Source organism: Solea solea, chromosome 13 (genome assembly GCF_958295425.1).
Source record: "Solea solea chromosome 13, fSolSol10.1, whole genome shotgun sequence".
NCBI lineage: Eukaryota > Metazoa > Chordata > Actinopteri > Pleuronectiformes > Soleidae > Solea > Solea solea.
The window spans coordinates 5,096,636-5,120,027 of record NC_081146.1 but is presented as its reverse complement, the minus strand read 5'-3'; the positions used below and the strand labels follow the sequence as shown (position 1 = coordinate 5,120,027).

The 23,392-nt window shown below is 38.9% G+C and overlaps 1 protein-coding gene across 3 annotated transcripts in view; it reads left to right on the top strand.

Annotated features, from left to right (window-relative positions):
- The window catches only part of LOC131471944 (mannosyl-oligosaccharide 1,2-alpha-mannosidase IA), a 178,613-nt gene that overhangs the window by 73,389 nt on the left and 81,832 nt on the right, over window positions 1-23,392 (top strand). For all 3 annotated transcript variants that reach the window (XM_058648765.1, XM_058648764.1, XM_058648763.1), the window contains one exon: window positions 11,857-11,953. In XM_058648765.1, coding sequence (XP_058504748.1) covers window positions 11,857-11,953 — 97 coding nt within the window. The remainder of the gene's footprint in view (window positions 1-11,856; window positions 11,954-23,392) is intronic.

The window sequence follows — 23,392 nt, the reverse complement described above, 5'->3', positions numbered from 1 at the left end:
ATGATGCGTTTAATAACCATATTCTTTCTGGAAATATAATCGTAGCATACTGAAAAAGTAATTGAATTCAGACAAGTTCAGACACACAAATAATAAAAATAAATAATAATAATAATAAAAAAAATACTTTTTTGATATTGTCAGGGCCAGCAGAGAAGGCCCTGCTGGCCCTGACAGACCACCACTGGATATGAAAGATAATATTTGGGCATTATCTTCACAAACCGTGTCTGTATCAGTTGTAATTTACTCTGGTCTTACTCTGGTCTCATGGCTAATTTAATTTAACCATGTCTTGCAAGAAGGTGTAAGCAATTTTGAGCGCACCAAAGGATGCAGAGTCAATTATTCATAATTACAAGGAGTTTGAGGACATATTCTAAACAGAAATATCTTGTAGTTTTAGGGGTTCTCTTCCTTTGCACTTTTTTGTAACTTATGTGAAAAAAACAGTTTTTGGAACAAAGGTGGAGCACTATTTCAGGCCATTAACTAGTGTTTGTGCAGTGCCTTTATTGCTCTGCTGATCAGCCATTGTTGATACCATTCATTAATTCCATGCATGGCTGATCTGCAGCTCAGTGCTGCCTGCCTGGCTGCCCTACCTTGCCATTTGTATTGAGATTTGCTTGTAACTGACCAGTGTTGTGCTGACTCATGATGAGCCCTCACTGGCCTTCAGAGACACTCAAGTTTCTGTTACCATAAAAAGGGTATTAATAGACAGGAAATGGCTGTTGTGTAGACCAGGTTTAATGCTGGAAACAAGAGGAAGCGTGTGTTTTTTCCATGCGTGGGGTAGCGTTGAGGGAAGTTAAGGTGGGAAGTGCATGACAAAACAATGAGGACAAGCTGATTCTGTACTTTCTCTGCCAAGGGTCCCCTTGGTTTCAGGTGATGACACAGCAGCTCATTAATGCAGCAGTGTCTTGGGGCTGCTATCCTGTGGTGCCGGGCTGTGATGCATAATCCATGATCCACCCAAAGCCTCCCAGATTATAGGGATTGTATATTTGTATATATATTGTAATATACTGTATACTGTAATATTTAGAATTCATTTAAGATATACTTGTTGAGGTGGTATAAAATGGTCCATGGTTGTTTATGCTAAGAAAGAATGATTGTGCTACTGGTCCACTGTCAGTTGTGTGAGTGTTTTTGAACTGAGTGAGTTGGAATGTCTTGTTCTGATTACGTTCTATCACTGTATAAAAGATCGTCCACCTCAGTTTTGTCCATAATGTCTCAAGCACATGTTTCAATTATGTTATAAACATTCACTTGGATTCTTATATGAAGTGATTACAATTTGGTCCACAACCACAACAGCAAAACATAATGACCTCTCGCAGCAACTAAGGATCAACTGGACTAAAAGCACAGTGAAATGCTGAAAATGCTGAAAAGCAGCAGATCCCTCCATTCAACTCTGTTACCAGATGAGATGGGATTGTTGTCAGATTGGAGGATGATGAAGGCTTTACCAGTTTCTAAATAGCTGTGACAGTCGTGTTCCCACAAAAACAAATTTCAACACTTTACATTGCGGTCCTCCGGTTTCTCTATTTTAAACAATCAAATGCAATAAATTTCTTCCTGTCAAAACTCAGATTGATGAGAGGATGCTTCTCCTCTCATACCACATGCTGTTTGATGGATGCTGTTCTCCAAAGTTCCAGACAGCACCGCAAGTGTGTACTCTTTCCACATGAATGGTCCCAGTGGCAGTTCTTCCTGTGGAAGTATATTAGAATCCTGTGTGGATCTGCCATCACCCCCACTCTCTCATAATCATAATGGACCAGGAAACAAAAAGGACTGTTATTTTTTAGATTTATGTTTTTTATTTGCAGTAAAGATTTTCATTCATTTGGATTAAAGTCTTAAACTGATACTGTCACAATTTTTCGCAGTTACTTTTGTACACTTCTTAGATTACAATTTGAACTCTAACTTTGTAACATGTAGGTATTAGTTAATCACGTCAGTCATCACATAAACTATGCTGGAACAGATGAGTTATAAATCATAGAAAAAGGTTGAGCCATTTTGTATGTCCTCAATCGCTGGAGTACTCTCTGGTGAATCTTGACCTTCACTAATGACAGGGGGCCGGTCATCACATCAAGCAGCTCTCAGAGCTGCTGAGAAAACAGATATCTGTTTCAACAATACACGCTGAGGTGTAATCTTTCATACTTACTATGATGCTTCATTTTTAAAATATATGTAATTTATTTTTGACAGACCTACGACCAGACCATTGTTGACAGATCATCACTTAGAGTGAAATGTAAATATGGATCCTGTCCAATCTCTTGGGAGATTGGAAGATTGAAACTCATACATGTCGTATGACAGAAAATATGCAGCCTTATTAATTTTTCAATCATTGTTATCAAAATCCCAGCCACAATTTACATAAAATATACTCTCATTATATTGACAACGTGACTAAACGTTTTGACCATCATGTTTACAAACAATGACTTGTCATTCTGACACCAGCATTTCCACTAACTTAAATATTTATATTTGAAAGATAAATAATGTATCACAGCAGCTGTCGTGTGTGTGGTGCTCTTTGTACTGATCGTTTTGAGAAATTCACTTACTGCTTTGCAAATACTTATGAAGATTTGAGAAATGTACCAGTGACCGAAAAAAACCTGAAATATCATGCAGAATTCAAACAGAAAACAAACAAGAATTATATTCATATAATTGTATAAACCAAATGCTTCATAACATGCACTTATATATAAATTCACCACCTTGACATTCTTTTCATTAGCCTGTTTCATGAATTGAAAGTCCAAGTAGTGGCATCTTTGAGTGCAGAGAGCTCCCAAACCATCAACAGCCATGTTTAATTTAGGACTGTTATTAAGTTAATTAGTTGCAGCTGATATGACAAACCAGCAGCGACAGAGATGCTCAGCACCAGTTAAATAAAAAGCTGCAGGTGAATGTTTTGTGCTCTGCATCAAGCTGAATTCTGTACCACCACAACCCCCCCACGTGCTGTCAGACACCAGTTCACTGTGTGTTGTAACACTGTGAAATCCAAGCTGATGTTTAATATAAGGCTAAGTATTTAGGTTGTGTGAGATCTCACAGCAGCAGTTCTGTAGAGAAACTCACACTACTACTGATGACAGTGATACCAACACTGTTGCTGTGCCTTACACTCTAATTAATTGTCCCGAATAAGCTACAAATTATGCAGCGCAACAATTGATCTTTGTGTATCTACCTCTCCCAAGCCACAGGGGGCCATTGAATCCAAACCCAGCAGTCAGTACTACGTCAGCCCACATTTCTTGCTAATTAGCTATATAACCACAGTGAATGTGAATTTTCATGGCAGCTACACATATCATATAGCTACACATATCTGGACTTGACTTGAAAATTCAGGAACCTTTCTGCTTTTTTATTTTTTTGGTATTTTCTGCATGCATGAAGTAGCTGTTTATTCACAATTTTTTGTCAGTGAGCTGCAAGACAAAAGGAGACTTAAAATTTAGAATTGGAATCGTCAAATCATGAAGGAAAAACAGTGTTCCTTGAGAATAGCAAGACAATATACCATGTTTATGTTTGTGTTGCATTGAGTTTGCAGCTGCAATAGATAGCCATGTGTAAGATTAGTTACAATAATCCTCTCAGAGGATTAATCTTACCAAGCTCCAGATGTAGACATTCTCCTGTCTGCTTGTTATTTTTGCATGTTGTGTTAGAGAAACCTTTCCCTCTGGGTCATCCATTGAAGCTGTTAAACACTGACCTTCTTTGCAGTAGTGGAGTAAAGGATATTTAAAAGAAACTTTAATGTCTTTGCTGCCCTTTGCCACTGGTGTTGTGATCCTGTAAATGTACTCTTCACATTATACATTTGTTTGGAGATAAACAAAAATGTCCCCACACTGCTGACTTGAATATGTCAAGGCTGTCTGTAATGTCTGTGTTATCCTCCAACTTGAGAAAATTAGACAAGCATACGTTATACAGTACCTGAGGGGTAATCACAATAGTTGGACCAATACATTATTATAAGGTGTAATATTTACACCTTAAGTTAAAAGTGTAGAAAGTACAGTAGCCCTCAGGTTATGTACTAATGCAAAAAGCCTTCTTGGACAGTGTTAAGTACAACTGTTCACATCTGGCATTGACATATGTCCTGGATGCATCTCCTGTAACCACATGTGACTGTATGTGGCTGCACCTGTGCTGTATTAAAATACACACTGATGTTATGTCAGTTCAAAAGAAAGATGTGTAAATTATGTGAAGGTAAAAAAAAAAAAGAATCCTCTCAGTTCAGTGTAAAACTGAAGTGATTCAGAGGATGTCAGCTAAAAAATATAGCCATGTGTCCCCAAACCACCTCTACATGTTGTTTCTGTTCTCATACTTAGTGCTGTCAGTGTGTGATTGCATCATTTCAAGCCAGATGTTAATACCATTTCTGAATAGGTTCAAGGAAACAGCAGTGCAACATGGTGGACTCTATGGAAGAGGATCCACTCCTGGTATAAATAAAGGGCTCAGGTGGTAAAGAAAACACAACTATTGTTAATATCAGGTTATGATACACTAATGAAAACACAATTTGAAATAAAAAACTCATGTGTTCTAGTGTTAATTGTGATATGGAAAAACAGTTTTGGGACATTAGTAAAATAATGACAGCTATATGGGCTGCACCTGCAGCAGAAGTAGCAGGTTGCAGTTCCGGTCTCTGTTTCCAAATCAATACACCAAGAATCCAACTTTGCCTAAATAGTTTTTAACTCATACAAGAGGCTTAGTTTCCACCCCCTAATATGTAATCGCTAATGATCAGCAGTTCTCTGGAAGTTCTCTGGAAATTCTCTGGAAATCCCCCTCTCCCTCTCAGTCTTTCATGCCTTTTCATACGTGACTTCCAAATTTACATATCCCCCCTTCACTGGCGTTGGCAATCTGTGATTATGTATCTTTGGAGAGTTTCAGTTTGTGCAAAGCAGATGTGCTTCCAACAGACGGAGATACAGAGACTGGCTGATTATAGCCTTGAGTTTTAGAAACGCACATATCCATCAAAGTGAGACAGCTTGTCCTCACCCTGGATTTCCACTGGACGCGGAACGGCCGCGGAACGGCCGCGGAACGGTAGCCGTTGCAAATCGCTTCCATTCTAATCAATGTGAGCATTCCCACCGGCCGCGCTGCGGCGCGGATCAGCAGCGGCCCAGAAGCGGCTCGCCGCGCCGCAGCGCTATCGATAGGAATCAGTTCTATTTTTTCCGTTGCCGCTGCTGAACCTCGTAAATTTCAACGAAGCAGATCGCACAAGACAGGAAGTCCGACACAGTATCAAAGTAAAACACTTCCGCCTCCCTTTCAAAATAAAACACAATACGCAGGTCACAACTTCACCTCAACGTTACGGTGCTCCCAGGTCAACAGTCATTTGATCCGAGGGTCTCGGAGACAATGGACGACGAGAGACTGATTATGGAAGTGGAGAAATGAAAGAAGCTGTGTTGTTGTTGTTTCCTTTATACACACAGTCTATCGCGGGATCTCGCGTCCGTTCGAGATTATCGCGCGATCTTCCGTGAATACCGCTGGCTCCCAAGGCTCCGCGCCGCTGCCGTAACGCGCCCGGTGGGGATTGACGTTTGGGAGAGGACGAAGCAGAACCGCGCCGCGGCCGTTCCGCGGCCGTTCCGCGTCCAGTGGAAATCCAGGGTTAGACCATAAACAAGGCAGATGCACATATTCAGTAAAACAAAACTGGTTCATATTACATATGTTTCCTTTCATGTTTTCTCAATACTGTGTGGCCTAAAGGATCAGTTTCTCCAGGCTTTAGTGTTACAGAAGCATATAAAGGTCACATATCCTGTTGTTTCTTCAAAACTAGTGCAGTGAGTCTGAACAGTGCAGTGGATACCCTGCAGACTACTTGAGGGCCCATGCTGGTGAGGAGGAAGAGGTCCAGCACTCAGATAATTGAACCCGCTTGTGGTGTCATTTCCTCTGGGAGTGTTATGACCTGAAAAGGAAACATGGTATGTTTCTAGATAATCTGAGAAGAGCAGAGTTAAGGTCTTTATGAAAAGCTTTTTTAGACTTGAGATGGATGGATTTCATGTGAGACTGAAGTGGCATTTCAAAACTGTCACTCATGAAATAATGTATACAATGTCTTTTAATTATACATATAAAGAAAAGGGAAATGAATATGGTCTAAATTACAGGATGTCTGTGCTCTTGTTGTATTTGTTATAGGATTTAGGTTCTTAACATGAGATCAGATGTCGGTCGCCAAACATTAGTGACTCACCACCTTGTTAGGGGACGAACCTGGCCTATCATTTTAGATTATAGAGACTAAGACTATAATCCAGGTTTTTAATTGTTATTAAAAACTTGTTACTCAGTTTGGCCAATTATTGATTTATTCATTTTGTTATTATGAATATGTATCAAAACATTTCATGTATGTCTAATTTAGTGATCAGCTAAGGGAATTTAAACACAAACAAGTGTCTGGACACATTGTCATTTTCAGCCATTATCTTAATACACCCTCACCTGAGGAAGATCACGCTGGCTTGTGTCCTGTATCCAGTCAGGTTGTTCATTATACACAGTCAAACCTCAATATAATAGTGCATTTATTAGTGTCTAAAATATAGAATCCTAAATTCTCTAAGTAATTTTAGATTCTGATCTTGACATTGCACCTTTAGGTTATAATAAAGGGGCAAACCAGCTTGAACACACTTGATTGTCGTGATCTACTCTCAGTTTTCAGTGGAATTCTGACATGCAGTATGTCTATGTGATATTATATGCCTATATTATACGTCAAAACTCTGACATAGGGCAGGGGGTTAGTGTTCAATAGGGTTCATAGGGTTCTGTGTTCAATTTACAGCACAACCTCAGGACCACGCAGGTGCTGGTCTATGTGTCAGAATGCCATGTTTGGTAGCAGACTCCTCCAATGAAGGATGAATGGATGATTTACATGAAACATCAAGACAGAAAACTTAAAGGCGACATAGACCGGAAGCTCCAATTTGCGCTGCGTTTGTGTGTGTGTATCTGCGTAATTACCTCGTTTATGAAACCCTAAAGTTTCAGAACAACAGTTCAGCCACTGCTGAGAAAATAGGGTTTTATTGTTTTCCTGGGCTCTGCGAAGCGGATCGGCACTTCCTTAATCTGATGTCGTCATCAGAAATCCTCACCCCTCCTCTCACCACCGTAGCACCTCCTGGTGCGGCACAAGTCCGGGCACATCCGGTTGCGTACATTCAACCGCAGAAGAAGAAGAACTACTCTCGTTGTAGCTGCTGAGATGCAGAGCATCCACCGTGCCAGAAGGGGAGCTGTGTATCTGAGAGCTGGCCTATCTATTACGTCACTTCCAGGTACCTGGCCAATCACAGGACAGTAGGAAAGCTCTCGTTGGCTGGCCAATCACAACACAGTCCACATTCTGGGGGTGTGGTTTTGGTCTGAAACAGCGCGGCTGATGAGAGCGTCAGTGAGGAGATATTTTGATCGGCTCGTTTGCAGCGACTAGTAGGTTTATAACCATGAAAACAAGTTAATATATGTAAGTAGACCTCCATAACTAACATATATGTGTGATACAAGCATTCGATGTCGCCTTTAAGCATAATGTAGTTTTTTAAACAGGAAACAGTCGTAACCAAATACTGTATACAGCATGTGTCACTTAATGATGTGGCTGCTGTGTGACCTGATGCGCATGACTCCTGACCTACAATCTTAGCATTGGCATGTTGAATCTCTGGTCAATCCCTGATTCATTTTAATCACTGGCTCTGTGTTCAGTTATTGATCTTGTTTGCCCTACAACCAGCCAATTATTTTAACCAAAGAACAGACGGTGTCCTGTCAGATCATGTCCGCATTCTTTTTGCCCTCAGAAAAAGAATCATTCAACTGTTTGCTCTATTGGAGAAGCAGCTTTAGGGGCGGCATGATCTGCTTTGGCGGCAGCTATTGATTAGCACTGTGTGTGTTGTAGTGATGGGTTGTTACACCAGCAATCCTACGGCTGTATGACCTCAGTCTTCCCACACTTTGACCCTTCACAGCACACAACAGCAGGAAGTAAAAAAAAAGACAATGTCAGTTATTCGTTTCCCTCCACTGGAATGAAACATATTCACTGTGAAGAGGGAAACTGGGCCAAAAGTTGTTATGGAGTGTGACAGTTTTACATCTTCTTACGATTTCTTGAATTATGTTGGTCATAGAGTTTATGTTTTTTGGCTGTGATTGTCTGTTTGTTTGTGAGCAGCATGACTTTGCTGATAAATTATTTCATTTTGATGAGGACACGGAAGGTTTTTCAAATAACTGTGTACATTGTGAGATAGGGGAGTGTATTGATAACATGAAAGAAAATCAGGTTGGAATACTTTATTTACCGTAATATTTATAACAAGCTGAAAGTTGTTGTATATTACATGATAAGCATTTTTTGTCTGTCTGATTAATGATCTAAAGGGCCAATTGTTTCAGTATTAACACTTGTTGACCAGTTGATGTACACCGATGTATGGGATATGTGTATTGTTAAATTGTTCTCCAGTTTCCTCCCACATGTCCAAAATCATGCAGAGGTTAATTGGACACTCTAAAATTGCACGTAGATGCAAGTGTGTGAGTGAATGGTTGTCCATCTGTGTTGACCCTGCGATAGACTGGTGACCTTTTTCTCCATGTAAGCTAGGATTGGCACCAGCAGCCCTGTGACCCTCATGTGGAGGATAAAGCAGTAGAAAATTGATGAATGTATGGACCTTGGCCTTGATAATGTTTTTATTTCTTCACTGCAAAAAAAAAACATACTCAAATTTTTGATAGAGCAGTTGTAGCCTGATAGCCTGGTTGTAGCCTGGTAACAGGATAGCTCTGGATGCAAAGATCTGCCATAGACTTAATGCAGTCTAATTGGAGAAGGATGATGATGTCACTCATTGATTGCCAACCCAGAAGTGGCTGATGAGTGGAGATGTGATGCACTGACAAATGACAAGCAACGAATGCACTGGTCAACAAAGTCGCTGAGATGATGTGGTACCAGGAGAATCCAGCAGGCAACAGAGAAACAAACTCCCACATCGAGGGGATTCTGCTGAAATGCCAGACAGCCATATGAATGAGCTGACAGAAGCCAGACAGGGCAGAGGCAGAACTCAGAGTCAGAGGTACAAGGCTGTTGTGTTTACCAGGGCAAGGATGAGTAGAGCAGGTCACAGGCAGAGTTGGCAACAGGAGGTCAAAACAGGGGTAAACTCTGGATAGACTTGCCTGCTGAAGGTAAAGAACACTCTGGCAGAGAGCTGAGTGTGGGGGTGGCTTATACATTGGCATAATTGGACATGAGTTGTAGCTGGAGAACATGTGAGTGTAATTGTGCAGATACAGTAGATGGAATTGACTGGTAGATGAACTTTATGAGTTGAGAGTTGGAACAATGTGTTAAGTCTTGTCCAGCACATCCCAAAGATTTTCAGTGGAGTTACAGTTGCGACTCAGTGGTGACCAATCCATGTGTGAAAATGATGTGTCATGCTCCCTGAACCATTCTTTCACCATTTAAACCCAATGAATCATATTTTGTCATCTTGAAATATCCCTGAATAACGCAGTCAGTTGGTCAGCTGACCTCATTTCTCTGGGCACATAATGTTGCTGAATCTAGACCTGACTAACTGAAGCAACCACAGATTCTAACACTACCCCCACAGGTGTGTATGGTTCGCGATAAGTCAAATATTAGCATATGTGACTTTTTTGGTCCAGTCAATCCAAATAAGCTAGGAGTGCGGTGTGCATGTGGCGTAACAAGCCATGTGTGTTGAGTCATGATCCTTTTTTTTTTTTGAAAACTCTGAGGCAATCAAGAGAGAGTGATACTTTAAAAGCATTTTGTATATCATTGCTATTGACTTATATCCATAGTATTGATAGATTCATTTTAAGTACAAGTAAACCTGTACTAAATACATCTCTCAGAATCTTGAATCACCAGGTCAAAGCAGATTGATGTTACCACTGGAAAGTTTCTATGCCTTCAATCATGCAGTTTCAGAATACCTATCTGCCTGTTCTCCACTCTGCCCAACATTTATTTATTTGATGGTCATAAGGTCCTGCTTCCCTCACCGTTTTCATTATGCCATTTGATAATTCTTTGCAGAGGTTGTGTTGGGATGTTTAGTCTGTCATTACATCTCTTAGAAGAAAGTGAGAGGAACACAGAGTTCTAACATGTTTTCTACAAACACTTTGGCTTTTAAAGCTGCAGAGGAGTGAGACATTATACAAGATGGAATAAGTTATGGAGTAAGTTTCACATAAAACGTGAAACTTTTTCTTGATTTCATTCTGCCATGGATGAAGAATGTTCTATTATTCCTCTTTCAACACTCTGAAGAAAGTATTACCTTTGTGAACACACTTGATTTCCACCGTATGATTCACTGGCATTTTTCCCTTAATCACATTTTGTGCTTGTTTCTCACACTGTAAGAGTTCTTCTGTAAGTACACTAAATATGTTTGTAAAAACACTGGTTGAAATCAGACTTGATCCCTTACACAAAGGCAACAAAAGAAAAAAAAATACCTGAAAGCAGAGGTGGTTTTATCTTTTAACCTGCAAATGTTTTTCAGTGCTTAATGCATTTAAGTGTGGTGCTGTACAAATGATAAACCACAAAACAAACTGGTACAATATCAAAATCACCTTCAAGTATGTGTAACATTTATTTTAAGCAAGACTTTATAGGAGCTGGTGTTTTGTAGTGTGAAAAGTGAGACTGGTGCTGTATATTATTTGAGGCTTCAGTAATGAGGTTCTCAGCATGAGAAGAGTTTGAGCTCCAGGCCTCATCAGAGAGGAAAGCGGATTCATGTTGTTTTTTTCTCACATACTTATTTGAGCCCACATTGAGAGAGGGAGGAGTCTCTTGTAGCAATAATGGAGATGACACTGTTTTACTGTGAAGTCCACACAGGGGTAAAATGGAATTCCACTCTCATTGTCCATCTTGTGACTGACTGCACAGAGAGCACCGACTTATTTGCGTTTGGTTAATTTTGCAATTAGCAATTTAATTAAATTAACTTTATTTTGCCCTGAGCACATGTACAGTATACATTATAATTTTTTATTTCCAGCCATTGTGTATTCAGCATGACAATCCTTTGCTGAACTGATATGAATTTTCATTTTATCTGCATTTAAATTTACACTGTGTTGAAATTCCTCTACATGTAAAGTACATGCCAAAGAAAGACACATTTAAATCCATTGATGATATGATTTCTATTTGTGTATTTCTCTGTTTGTGAATTCCTATATTCATTAGATTAAAAAACTTGAGCCCTCCCTCACTAAAGTTAAATGTAAATGTGTTGCTAGAGATGTGTTTCTCTCCTGTGTGTTTTACTTTTTACTGCATCAAAGTTGGTTTGCTTCTGTGCAAATTGCATCTTTTACTTCTTTCATTAGTTGGGGAGTGCATAATTTAAAAAAACTTTCTTCTTTAAGACATGTTTTTATCCATTAAACTTGCGTTTTAACGACATACATCATTTCATCTTCAATTTACGAGGAGTTGAGGAGGAGAAGCTGCAGGGGAAATGTCAGTCTTATTGTTTATGTGTGATAATTGCCTGTTTGTCCTTAATCCTGTCCTGATCAATAAGCTATCATTCCTTTGCCTTTGAGCTATACCAATTTAATTACGTTTGGGTTGTCTGCCTATCAGCCCAGTGACGGCTGTTTCTGTTTATGTTACAGATGATGAAGTTTGCCTGGGACAACTACAAGCAGTATGCCTGGGGCAAGAATGAGCTCCGGCCTTTGACGAAAAACGGGCATATTGGCAACATGTTCGGTGAGTGTCAGCATTTTGCCTTAGGCACACTGGGCCTGGAAGGTCATCCAGCAGTTTTTTTTGTAAGACATGTTGACCTTTCTGTTGAATGGGTTTATGCAAGAAAAGAAAAAAGTGAGTTTAAACATTTTTCACCACTCAAACTTGATAATAGTCTCCCACAATCAAAAGAAATTCAAAAATAACTTTTTTTAGTCCTTCCAGTATTATTTGTATTTACTGGAATAAATTTAATATTTTTTAAATGATTTCTCTGTTCTTTATCTCTTGTGAGCCATCAGCTGAAAATCATCAAGTAGCACCCGTTTGCACCTCAGTGAGCTTTTGTCACTGTATCCTACTTATGTTTCACTCAGTTTGGGAAAACCTGCCAGAGGTGTCACAGTTCCCAACAGCCTCTAATTGAAGGTAGACTCAGTGGGGTCCTCAGGTCCTCTGCAGTGGAGCATATCAGTCACTTAACACTGCTGAGCCACAGGGAAATACCACAATAAAGTCCTTTAATAAAGGGCGAATCAGCGCTTAATAAGACTTGGATGGTACCGTCTGCTCTTCCTGCAGACTACCGCCCTCACAACTATGTGATTTAGGATTATTAAGGAGATGATGCAAGCTCTCCAGTGTTGGTTTTTACACCGTCAGTGCTCCAAGGTTGCCAAGTTCCTAGTTAACAGGAGTCCTTTTGCTTTTTACCGTGCTCATCTGTTGTATTTCAAAACTAGGGTTTTATTTTCTACAAGATTGGCAAATAATTCACACAAACACAGATTTTGCGTGAAGTTTGATGCAAATTTAATAAATTCTGATTATCAAAGATACAGTTCCACTCAATAATAGTGATAGTTCTAACTTTAACTTCAACAATACATTTGAGTTGAAGGAATAAGTGATGCGATGTGAGATTTAAATCATATAAGTACATTTATAGCATCAGATTTTATTGGTGCAAAATAAAGTAACTTATGCCAAAGTGAATCTCCCACTCACTTCAATGTATTCAACTGAATTAACTTTTCTTTGTTGAATGGCCTTTTTATATGCTGTAAGCAAAAGAGCTCTCTTAGTTATACCAGTAATGTCTCAAGATAAGTTTTCATGGCCCTTTCTCCTCACACTACTTGTGATATAAGGCATCATTAGCAGGGACTAACAGCCAAGGACATTAGAAGCTAATGGACTGTAGTGTTGTCAGTATTAGAACTTGAACAATCCATTGACAAGTCATCTCTATCATTCCTAAACTTGATAGAGTCAGTTGCAATGATTTGTTTGCATTACACATTTTCTGTCTGCTGCAGGGCAGACAGTAGACTCCAAAGCAGCCTCGCAGCAATGAGCCTTGATATCGACTCATAAAAATGTTATGGCTATTATATTAGCAAACAATCACTCTATATTACTTACCGATCCAGCACCAACTGCTTGTGTTAAGCTGTGGTTTGTGCTGTTAAAGCTGAATTTATCTTCAACTAAGAGGTTAATGGCTGCTTTGCTATTGATGCCAATGATTGAAGATTTCTATCCAATCAAAATCTGATTATTATTATTATTATTGTTATTATTATGGGAACCACAGTCCTGTTTTTGTAATTTGACTTCTCATGTCTGTCACTTTATGTATCTCTATGTCTCTAGCGTGAGAGCATATATATATATATGCATATATATATATATATATATTTATATATATATGCATATATTATATATCATATATATATACTGTATATATATTATATATATATATATATAATATATACATATATTATATATATATATATATATATATATATATATATATAAATTCTTTAAAAATCCTACATTGTGATTTCCAGGATTTTTCACATTCTGCCTCTCACAGTTGAAGTGTACCTCTGATGAAAATAACAGACCTCTATCATCATTTTAAGTGGGAGAACTTGCACAATCGGTGGCTGACTAAATACTTTTTTGCCCCACTGTATATATATATGCATATATACTAGGGCGTACTTGGGCATTAATACTAGGACATTAATGAATTTAATTGAATCTGTCAATAAAGTCTTAAGTCTAATAAAGTTCTCTGTAACATTAACACTCAATATGTATAGTAAAAAACAAAGGAATCAACATGTCTTCTCAAAGACATTTAAACAAAACAAAACATATAGCTAATATGATTGAATTGTCAGGAAATTGTAAGTGCATAAAACGCACCTTGTCGACTCCACACATGACTTGGCAACTTGTGCCACTGACGTCGACACGTCGGCTTTTCTGTTAATGCCCTAATAAATACACATACACACACACACACACGATGTTCAGTAAATGAGAATGGTGGCAGCAGCTAAAATGCAAAGCAATTGTTTGCCAACTGGTGCATGAATCATCATTAGAATAGCAGCTCTGCCAAATCTTTCACATCAGAGGAATTTGTTTTGTACCAGTATGATCATCATCCTGTTCTTTTGGCTGCTCGCAGATACAGGTTGCCACAACGGATTGTTTACTTCAATCTCATCTTTCTTCTCTACACTGATGATCTGGCAAAGATCAGGGGTGTTCATTTAAAATCATGAGAGGTCCAGAAAGAGAACATTTCCTCAAGCAGAGGTCTGGAAAATTATAATGTCCAACGCGTTTTAGTTGGTTAAGTGCGATGCACTGTAAAATATGAGCATCACCATTTGCGTGTTGTCAACAAATCAAAATAAAGGATCATAAATAATCAGCATTTAAAATGTTCACTTTTTACATTGAACTGGATGGGTTATAAATTAAATGCTCTTCTTATTTCAGGTTAAATATTACAAATAACACACACATACATATGTGCTTGAATAAAAAGTGAGATGTCCCACTTTTTATTCCATTTTAAATGTGGCAGATAATTTGACGCTGAATACAACATCTGGGTTTGGATTTAGACTGCATTCCACCTAGTGGTGACCTCTGGCATAGATTCTTAAGCCTGGTGCCTTGTTTGATCCAGGATAAATATTCAAATATTTTTCAGTGTCAAATTCCTACAAAAACAGTTGATTTAATTTCTCCTGGGGTATGAAAGATTTAAATGCAAAGTGTAATTTTTTTTATCATTACCACACTTTTTAAAAATAATTATTCTCTGAAGAGCTCTGACAACATTTCTCACAATGAATGGTTCAGCCCTCATCGTCTCACCATCTTCATCTTTTCAGTGGGACTATCCACTAAAAGATGAATTTGTTAAGCCAGTGTGTTGGGGGGGAAGGGAAGGAACACCCTTTCTACTAGTGGGGTTCCCATAATAATAATCCCATAATCAAATTTATTTTTCCATTTTCAATTCAGTGTAAATCCAGCTCTTGTTGTTTACTACACAGTATATTACCTATGACTAGTTCAGAGAGAGAGAGAGAGAGAGAGAGACTAAGAGTCAGGGAGAGAAGGCTAAAAAGGGCATCGTACAAGTGAGTAAATGTCACTCTGTTAAGAGTGGTGCGGGAAGCCAGGTATGAAATTGGATGCTGTGTTTTTTAATTTAATCCCTAGAGTAAACAGAGATGTGGCAAGTCTGGATTGACAGTTAGTGTTGTAGTCAGAAGCTTGTCAATATGCCGAGAATCATCAGAACATCCCTGCTGCTCTACACCCAAAGAAACACAGGCCAAACCACAGCAAGGGACAGCGAGTCGTTTTCCTCCCCTAACAGCTTCCCTGGCATCCTTTCATTTTACTGTAATCTCCCTTTGAGTTTTTCCCTCAACCCCCCATTCCTTTCTATTTCTACTGTAAACCATCTCCTCTTTTCTTTGTCATGACTCTCAAGGCTGAAAGAGGCTCCGTCTTAACCATAGTTGATACATTCATTCTCATACATACACTGTTTTACTATACATGTATATGTAAGTCAATAGTAATAGGGTTACCATAATGAGACACCCTTTCAGACTGTTGTCATACACGTCTAACAAATACTCATCAAAGTGACAAAGGAACGAAAGTGTGGATGAAAATGCCTCAGTTTGAGATCAGTAGCTCTTTGCATATTATATTTCTAAAAGTCACTGTCTGATAGCACTGCTGTAGCCTCTGTTTGCTTCTTTTTGTTATTTTCCCAGCCTGTCATTTCCCTACCTTCTCTTTTTTGAGCCTCAAAAAAACAAACCTGACAGCTAGTTCAAGACAGGGTGGGCTTTTGCCATCATGGATCAGGTCATAGTGAGACAGATGATGGGCAGGGACGTATGACACTGTAAAAAAGGCACATTTTAGAGGAAAAGTGAGGAAAGAGGAAATGGCTTACGAAGGATGTCACGATATTGTGAGCTTTTTAAGATTTTAAAAAGGAACATATTAATGTGTGTGGGAAAATGCTGCACATTCTCTTTAGGACACTAGTTAACTCTACAACTTGCAAACCAAAGCCCTTGGTACAGTGAATCATTTTCAGTGTTTGGCTCCCAGAGCTCTCGTGACCTACTTTTATGGTGGATTGCATTAACTACAAGTATCAGTAGTGATGGTTCTGTATTTGTAGCTCAGAACATAAGAGAAGGAAGCCCTTGGCTTTAAATATAAATGTTGTTCAACACAAACAGGGCATCAGTTTGAATCGTGATGCAAAAAAGTTGCACAGATTCTCGATTCTTAAAAATAAATCCTTATATGATCTAGAAAAGCTCTACTCCAGGCCAGCAGATTGATGTAAACTAAGCTAAGCCAAGCAAGGACATTGTTGTTCTGTTTTTATTAAATGATGAACACAGCTTTGCTTCAGTTAAATTGGTTTATGACTACTCTGTGACATTTTTGTCTGGAATTTCCTTTACTAGATACTTTAATTTACCATCGTATTGCTGGAAGCAAACCAGACTCCAGAAATGGTTAATCATAAGAGAGCTACAACTGAGGCCATAGTCTGAATAGAATGCTAATTCAAGAGAACTCTGTTGTGAAGGCTCTATGGCTCCAGGAAGTGTCTCTTTTTCCCTTAGTCACAGTCAAGGCCTTCTCAAGTCAACTCTGTCAACTAGTCTCAAGCTCTTGAAAGACTGGAAGTATTTATAATTAAAGTATAATGTCATTGTGCCTACAACAGAGATGTGAGATATATGAGATATTAACCTCCTGCAGATTGTTGGGCATGAGAATTAAATTACAGTAATAGAATAATTAAAGAATAATTATTCATATCTATCATATAATCACAGGCACAAGATCAAATCTCTTATTTATTGTTAAACTGTATTCAAGACAAATAAAGTTAAAAGCTGACCGTGGTCCGCTTTAAGCTGTTTGTGATAATGAATCACTATGGAATGGATAACTGACAAAACTTTAGATAACAATAGAAGTCAAATTATTTATATTAGCCCAACATAAACTCAATTTGCCTCGCAGGGCTGTACAGGCTGTACAGTAATTAAGTGACCTCAGAATTTAAGATAATGAAACAATGTTTGACAAAAAACAACAACATGAGAGCACTAGTGACATGTTAATGCAGTAACAGCTCTGAGGCATCTTAATCCTGTAAGGCTCACTTCATTGTCTTCAATCACTTTATACAGTTGCTACAAAGTGAGAGGCCAACAGGTACCAGGGCCTAAATGGGGGACTAAAAGGATATTTATCCCTCTGTGAACGTGATTACACTCGTGCCTACATATGTGGGTCCCTAAGTGAGGTACACGGCACATTAAATACAAAGCCAAAACCACAGTCCAACAGATGCCTGGGACAAGGCCTGTGATTGTAATTAAAGAAGAGAGAACATCACATTAGGTGTCACAGCTGCCCCTCCCTCACGCCAGAGATTTTTCATCAACAATAGATGTCCTATGGCTGTTAAGGGGATTGGCCACATGCTGCAATTCACATTTGCTATCTAGTTCTTTTCCAATAAATATAAAAATAAAGACCTTCCTGCACAAAAAAAATGTCTGCCTTTATTTTATGATTATATAATCTTTTCCATTTTTACATGTAATCTATTCCCCCACTTTGCTCTCATTTTTTTCTTTTCCCTTCTTCATCCCAGGAGGTGCAATTATAGAGCATAAGGTCACTGTTTCTTGCTGCAAACTGTTCTGGAATGCAGAATGAGCTACGTCAGTGAAACAGGCCCAAGCTGTCACATTTCCTCTCATGGTTTTCTTGGGGACCATTTAAAACCAGTACTGTTTATTAGAAAATCCCAAGGGCTCTTCAGATGATGTACAGCTCTACCATGTGCTCATATGTGATGGGTAACTGTGGAGGAGAGAGGAGTGCGAGTGAAGACTTGATATATCTTGGATCAATGGCGAAAATGATTGGTTATTTATCATTCAGTTATCTTTAGCTGAAGGTGCAGTTGAAAGGGGAAATACTTTTATAAAACAGCTGATCCCCTTTGCAGAGGTGAGGGGTTTTATAATCTTGCACAGCAAACAAAGCACTAACATCACGTCATCTATCTCTCTGCGGAGACGGCACATTCACAAAGACGGGACGCAGACATGCACACATGCAAACACTGCTGTTACGACTCGGTGAGTCTTAACCTTGAACACCCCTTTCATTTGCAAACCCCACCTCTTTTTCATATCCAAAGAACATTTTTTTTTTTAAAGCATTCAGCTGGAAAACACTTCCACTTACAATCACTTGCTTTCTCCCCCGCCCACATTTTAGCCAAAGCACTGAGTTTTTTTCCCCCTCCTCATTTGCAATTAGCAACACAAGCAGGCCTTGTGTCTGCTCTCAGGCACTGAGAACAAGGGAGGGAGTGGTTAACGTCTCTTATCATTAGATTTAAACGGAGGGCTAAACGAATGGCGCCTATCACCCGCTGTCACATTAGAGTCACAGAGTGAAGAGTTGTCACCATCCACCACCTACTTTCCATTTCTACCCCATCCATTTCTGTATCCCATGGGGCTACATCATGGGCTGAAATCATCTGTCTCCATAGCGACTGGTGCTAGGTGACAAATCAGGATCTGGTCTTTCCCCCGTCTGGAGAGCACATCCCAACCCTCATTCAATAACGCCTATTTGTTCTGGGGCAGATAAGGCCTCAAGCTGAAACTGCTGGCTGGACACGTCATATAATTGTTGGGCATAAAACAATTTTATCGTCATGGAAATCTACAGTTCCAGTGGGGGAAGGGAGATAATTTATACCAGTGACACACTTCCAGTAATGCCTAAGAACCATAGATCATTTAAAATATCTGTATCTAAATAACACTGAACTTGGTACAAATCATTTTTAATCAAAATCACTGTTGATTTTTAAGCAAATTTTTCCAATTCTGTAAAAAAAAAAAAAAACATGTTTTCCAGTTTTCACCTAATGACTGCAAGTCCAAACACACAGCAGGGATATGCTACACTTTACAGGATAGCAAATATATTATAAGTGAGTCATTTAAGCAAGAATATACATGCATTACATGTGTAAATAATGCAATAAACCTTTTGTTATTGTACATAGGGACTGAGAACAACACAGTGGAGCCAATGTGACAACCACATAGTTTTGCTCTTATCAACTTTTAGTCAGGACAAGTTGGCAAAGTTCACTCTGTGAACTCAGTTACACTCAGAGATCAAACTATGGAGAAAAATATTTCACCCTTACTGCTGTTGCATGCTGGAGCAGTTAAGGTGTAGACAGATGAGGGACTTGACAGCGAGCCTCTGATAATCCACTCTGGGGGTGAACCTGCTGTCAGAGCAGGTTTTGTCCCGCTGCACATAATAATGGTCCTGGCTGCATAGCTGTGCATCTGCTGGCATTAAAGCTGCGACAACTGCCTGGGGTATCAGAGCAAACCCAAACTGTGCTCAGAGATTGTGACAGCATTATAATGGCATGGCTGTTTTCAAGATCAGGAGTGTTTCATGAGGATCAGCAGCTACTTTGGGAAGTTAAGGACTCGGAGACAGGCAGAGTTTAGATAACTCTGCCTGTTATCTAAAGATAAGTTGAGAAACCAAAATTCATGACCTCGATCATCTCATAATTTTTCATTGTGAAGAAAGTCATTTTACTGCAGAGAAATGGGAAAACATCAAAGCATATCTTTTGTTATCCTCAACAACAACTCTATGCCTTTCCTTTCCCCACTGGATTAGAACAAGCCATCCTCAGCAGGCATGAACACATCATCAAGCCTCTGCATCGGGGATTATAAACAAAATGATGAAAACTGCTCGCAAATTTTATGACGTAGCAGGAGGATTAGGATAAGGGATTGTACTCCATTTTACTGTGATGATTCTGTCACAGGCCGATGGATACTAGGATGAAGGTCAAATTTGCTTTGTTTCTTCATTGCAGTCACTTCTGTTAGGATGCATAAACTTTGAGTTTATGTAATCTGTGTTCACTGATCAGTCTGGAGTGACGCAGAGCTGGAGTCATCTTGCTGATGACGTCTACACTCTGAAACATGTTGCTTGGTGTGCAGTAATCAGATGGAGTTTGGCAGTTTTAATCACAAGTGTTCCCTGCCAACCTCTTCAGCTTGTGGTGGTATTAGGAAGCAGATTTTCTTTCATTAACTTGCTTTAAGGAGTATTAATATACAGTACTTCTTCTTAGCTTTGCCTGATTGCATGCTGTCACCGTGACAGCATGATTGAGATTTCACTAAGCTGAAGAGTAAAAAAGACTCCTAAGTGCTAACACATTCTGTCATCTCTGCATTTGTCATCTTTGAAACGCCTCACTGTTACTCATCACATCTCTAGTCTTCTCAACGACAATCCCCAGTGGAAATTCCACTGAATTTCCACCTCAGACACCATTCATTCATTCCATTTGGACGACCAAAATTCCGTAATGAAAAATAAATAGATTAATCAATACATATGGTAATAAAGAGTGAAATGTGTTAAATAATAAAGATACGTGTCAAATAAAACATCAATTTCAAAATAAATATACCAGTTATTTAAAAAAAATGTATAAATATGCCCAGAAAATTATACATAATTGAATACAATTAATTATTTGCACCATAGCTCATGTGTCATCATCATGATCAACTTCTGGCTGGTTCGTGTTCTTAACTATAAAGCCGACTTTAACAGATTTCTATTACATTACTGGAGCTTTTCTTTTTAAATGTTAATTTTCCAGCTCTGAAACATTCCATTCCAAAAGATTAGTTTCAGAAAAAGTAATACACAAAGTAATTACATTAATTTTGTTCAAATATTCATCACTGTCTGAACATATTTATTTTGAATTAACTTGTTTTGAATGTTTTAGTTTCCAATTTTCTCTATTAATTATCACATTACGGCAGTAATGTTGCCTTATGTGAAAACGCTTTCTGTGTGTCTCTGTTGCTGTTGTCTCAATTCTTCTCACACCAGTGACCCACAGAGCAAAAGTCCTTTTGCTCCTACAGTGATCATCATAGCTTAAACCGTTTGGCTCTGGGAGTGTAGCAGACACTTAAAAACAGCACAGGTTGACCTCTGCAGTCTAGTGTCTCTCAAGCTCCTGCGCAGATGCACTTTCATCTTCACTATTTTTTGGCAGGATGAGGTCTCAAGTTTTCTATGTCGGTGGTGGTAAAATGCATGAAATAAATAGTTTTTGTCTTGATATTCTGCTGTAGTTCTTTAAAAATTTGAGCATTCAGCCTGACGGTCAATGGGCCACACTTGGTGGTGGTGGGAGGGGTTGTGAATGGTGTCTACAGCCTTTGGCGTCCTGGAAATGGAAGACGGTGACACTGACATTCACAGAAGGAAGGACAAAGCTGTGAAATAGAAATTGATATTGAGTAAGTGTTGTTAATTTTCTTTGAAAGTTTGTATTTCCTCTGAAGTTAAGTGTGAAATTGTGGATGGGCTAGCAGCGGTACTGTTCAATTTGCAGTCACTTTTGAATTGCTCTCTAAATTTGCATCATACAGATTGATTTAAATAAGGGCAAGTTCATGTCTTTTACTTGATTAAAATCGTGTTTTTAATAATCTTACAGTTTCAATCAACCACATATGCCAGGGGGCTACATTTTTTTTTCTTTGCTGCCTTTTAGAAACCTGACAGTAAAGTACTTTCCTTTAGGTGCTAACTAGATGTACAGAAGAGCTCATGTGCACAGACAAAAAGTACTTGCACACACTCACACATACATCTCTAACTCTAGGTTATACCCACAGGGCTGCACCAATGATGCAGAGCGGCTGCTCTTTTAAGATGGCTGGTTTAATTCCTCCAGCTGACGGGTGCTCTTTGTCAACAGGTTATTATAGCACTCCTAAATTGGCTGGGCTGCACATTTTTCAGTGCACAGCCAGTGAGCCATAAAGTTCCATTCAGATGAGATAAAGTCTGGTAGGTGGGTGTGAAGCACTGCCCCGTTTTTATCTCCATTGGATATCTGAGATTAAGCTTGCAAGGTTGATTTATCAAGGTGTCGCACAAAAGCCTGAGACTGAACATTTAATTCATTTTTCATCCCGCTGACCTCCTCCTGCGTAAGGTTTTATCAATAATGGGATATTCTGGACTTTTCTTTCACTTGTTTACTTTGTGGATTTGACTTAGATGAACTTGACTGAGTCGTTGCTGTGGTGCCGTAGTCTATTGCTTAATCAGGGCCTCTCGCTTTAGCTGTCATCCCCAATCAGGTGTTGTGGGTTGACATAGCATCAGATGTATGATCCCCTTCTCCTATTGTACTGGCAACTCTGCTGATAAATACAAGAGACAGGATTTTGGGACGCAGAGGAGATGAGGGGTTCAGTAACACTGCGTGCGGTGTAATCTCATCTGAGAGGCTGTCATATCAGACAGGGCTGCCGCACTGACACACGCACCCCCACTATGGCAAATTAGATTGCTGCAATTAGATTGACGTGTATAGCTGAGGGTCTGGCGCCTCTTTAATCATTTCTGGGTAGTTTGCATTTTGTATCTGTTTGTGATTAGATTAATTTGTGTAAAGGTGTGTAAATTGGCTGCTTAGTCTTTGACATTTTGGTAGTTTATTGATAATTTTTGTTAAAAGCCAGCTATCAACTATCAAACCCTCTTGCTCCACTGTAAAATTACCAGTCAACATGTATGTATGTGGACATGTATTCTTTAAAACTCTTTTAGACTCACAGGTGCAACAGTCCAACACCTCAGTTGCAGATACTGTGCTCTTTATTTCCATTTTTGATAAACAAAAACATAATAACATAGTTCATTTCACAGACATTTTTTTAATGTATTTAATATTGTTTTATAAATGTTTTAATATACAATATGTAAAGGCACTGCAGTGCATACACACAACACAGATTTGAGTTAAATACATATTTAGCTAATTTAAGTTAGTTTATGTTTCTTTTTGCCTATAACAGAAAAACAACCCTTCTTGGTTGACCTCAAGCTGATACCCCATTCCACCCTACATGTTTACTCAAATAAAATCTGTACCACAGTTTTCTCATTACACAAAAGATAATTGTTGTC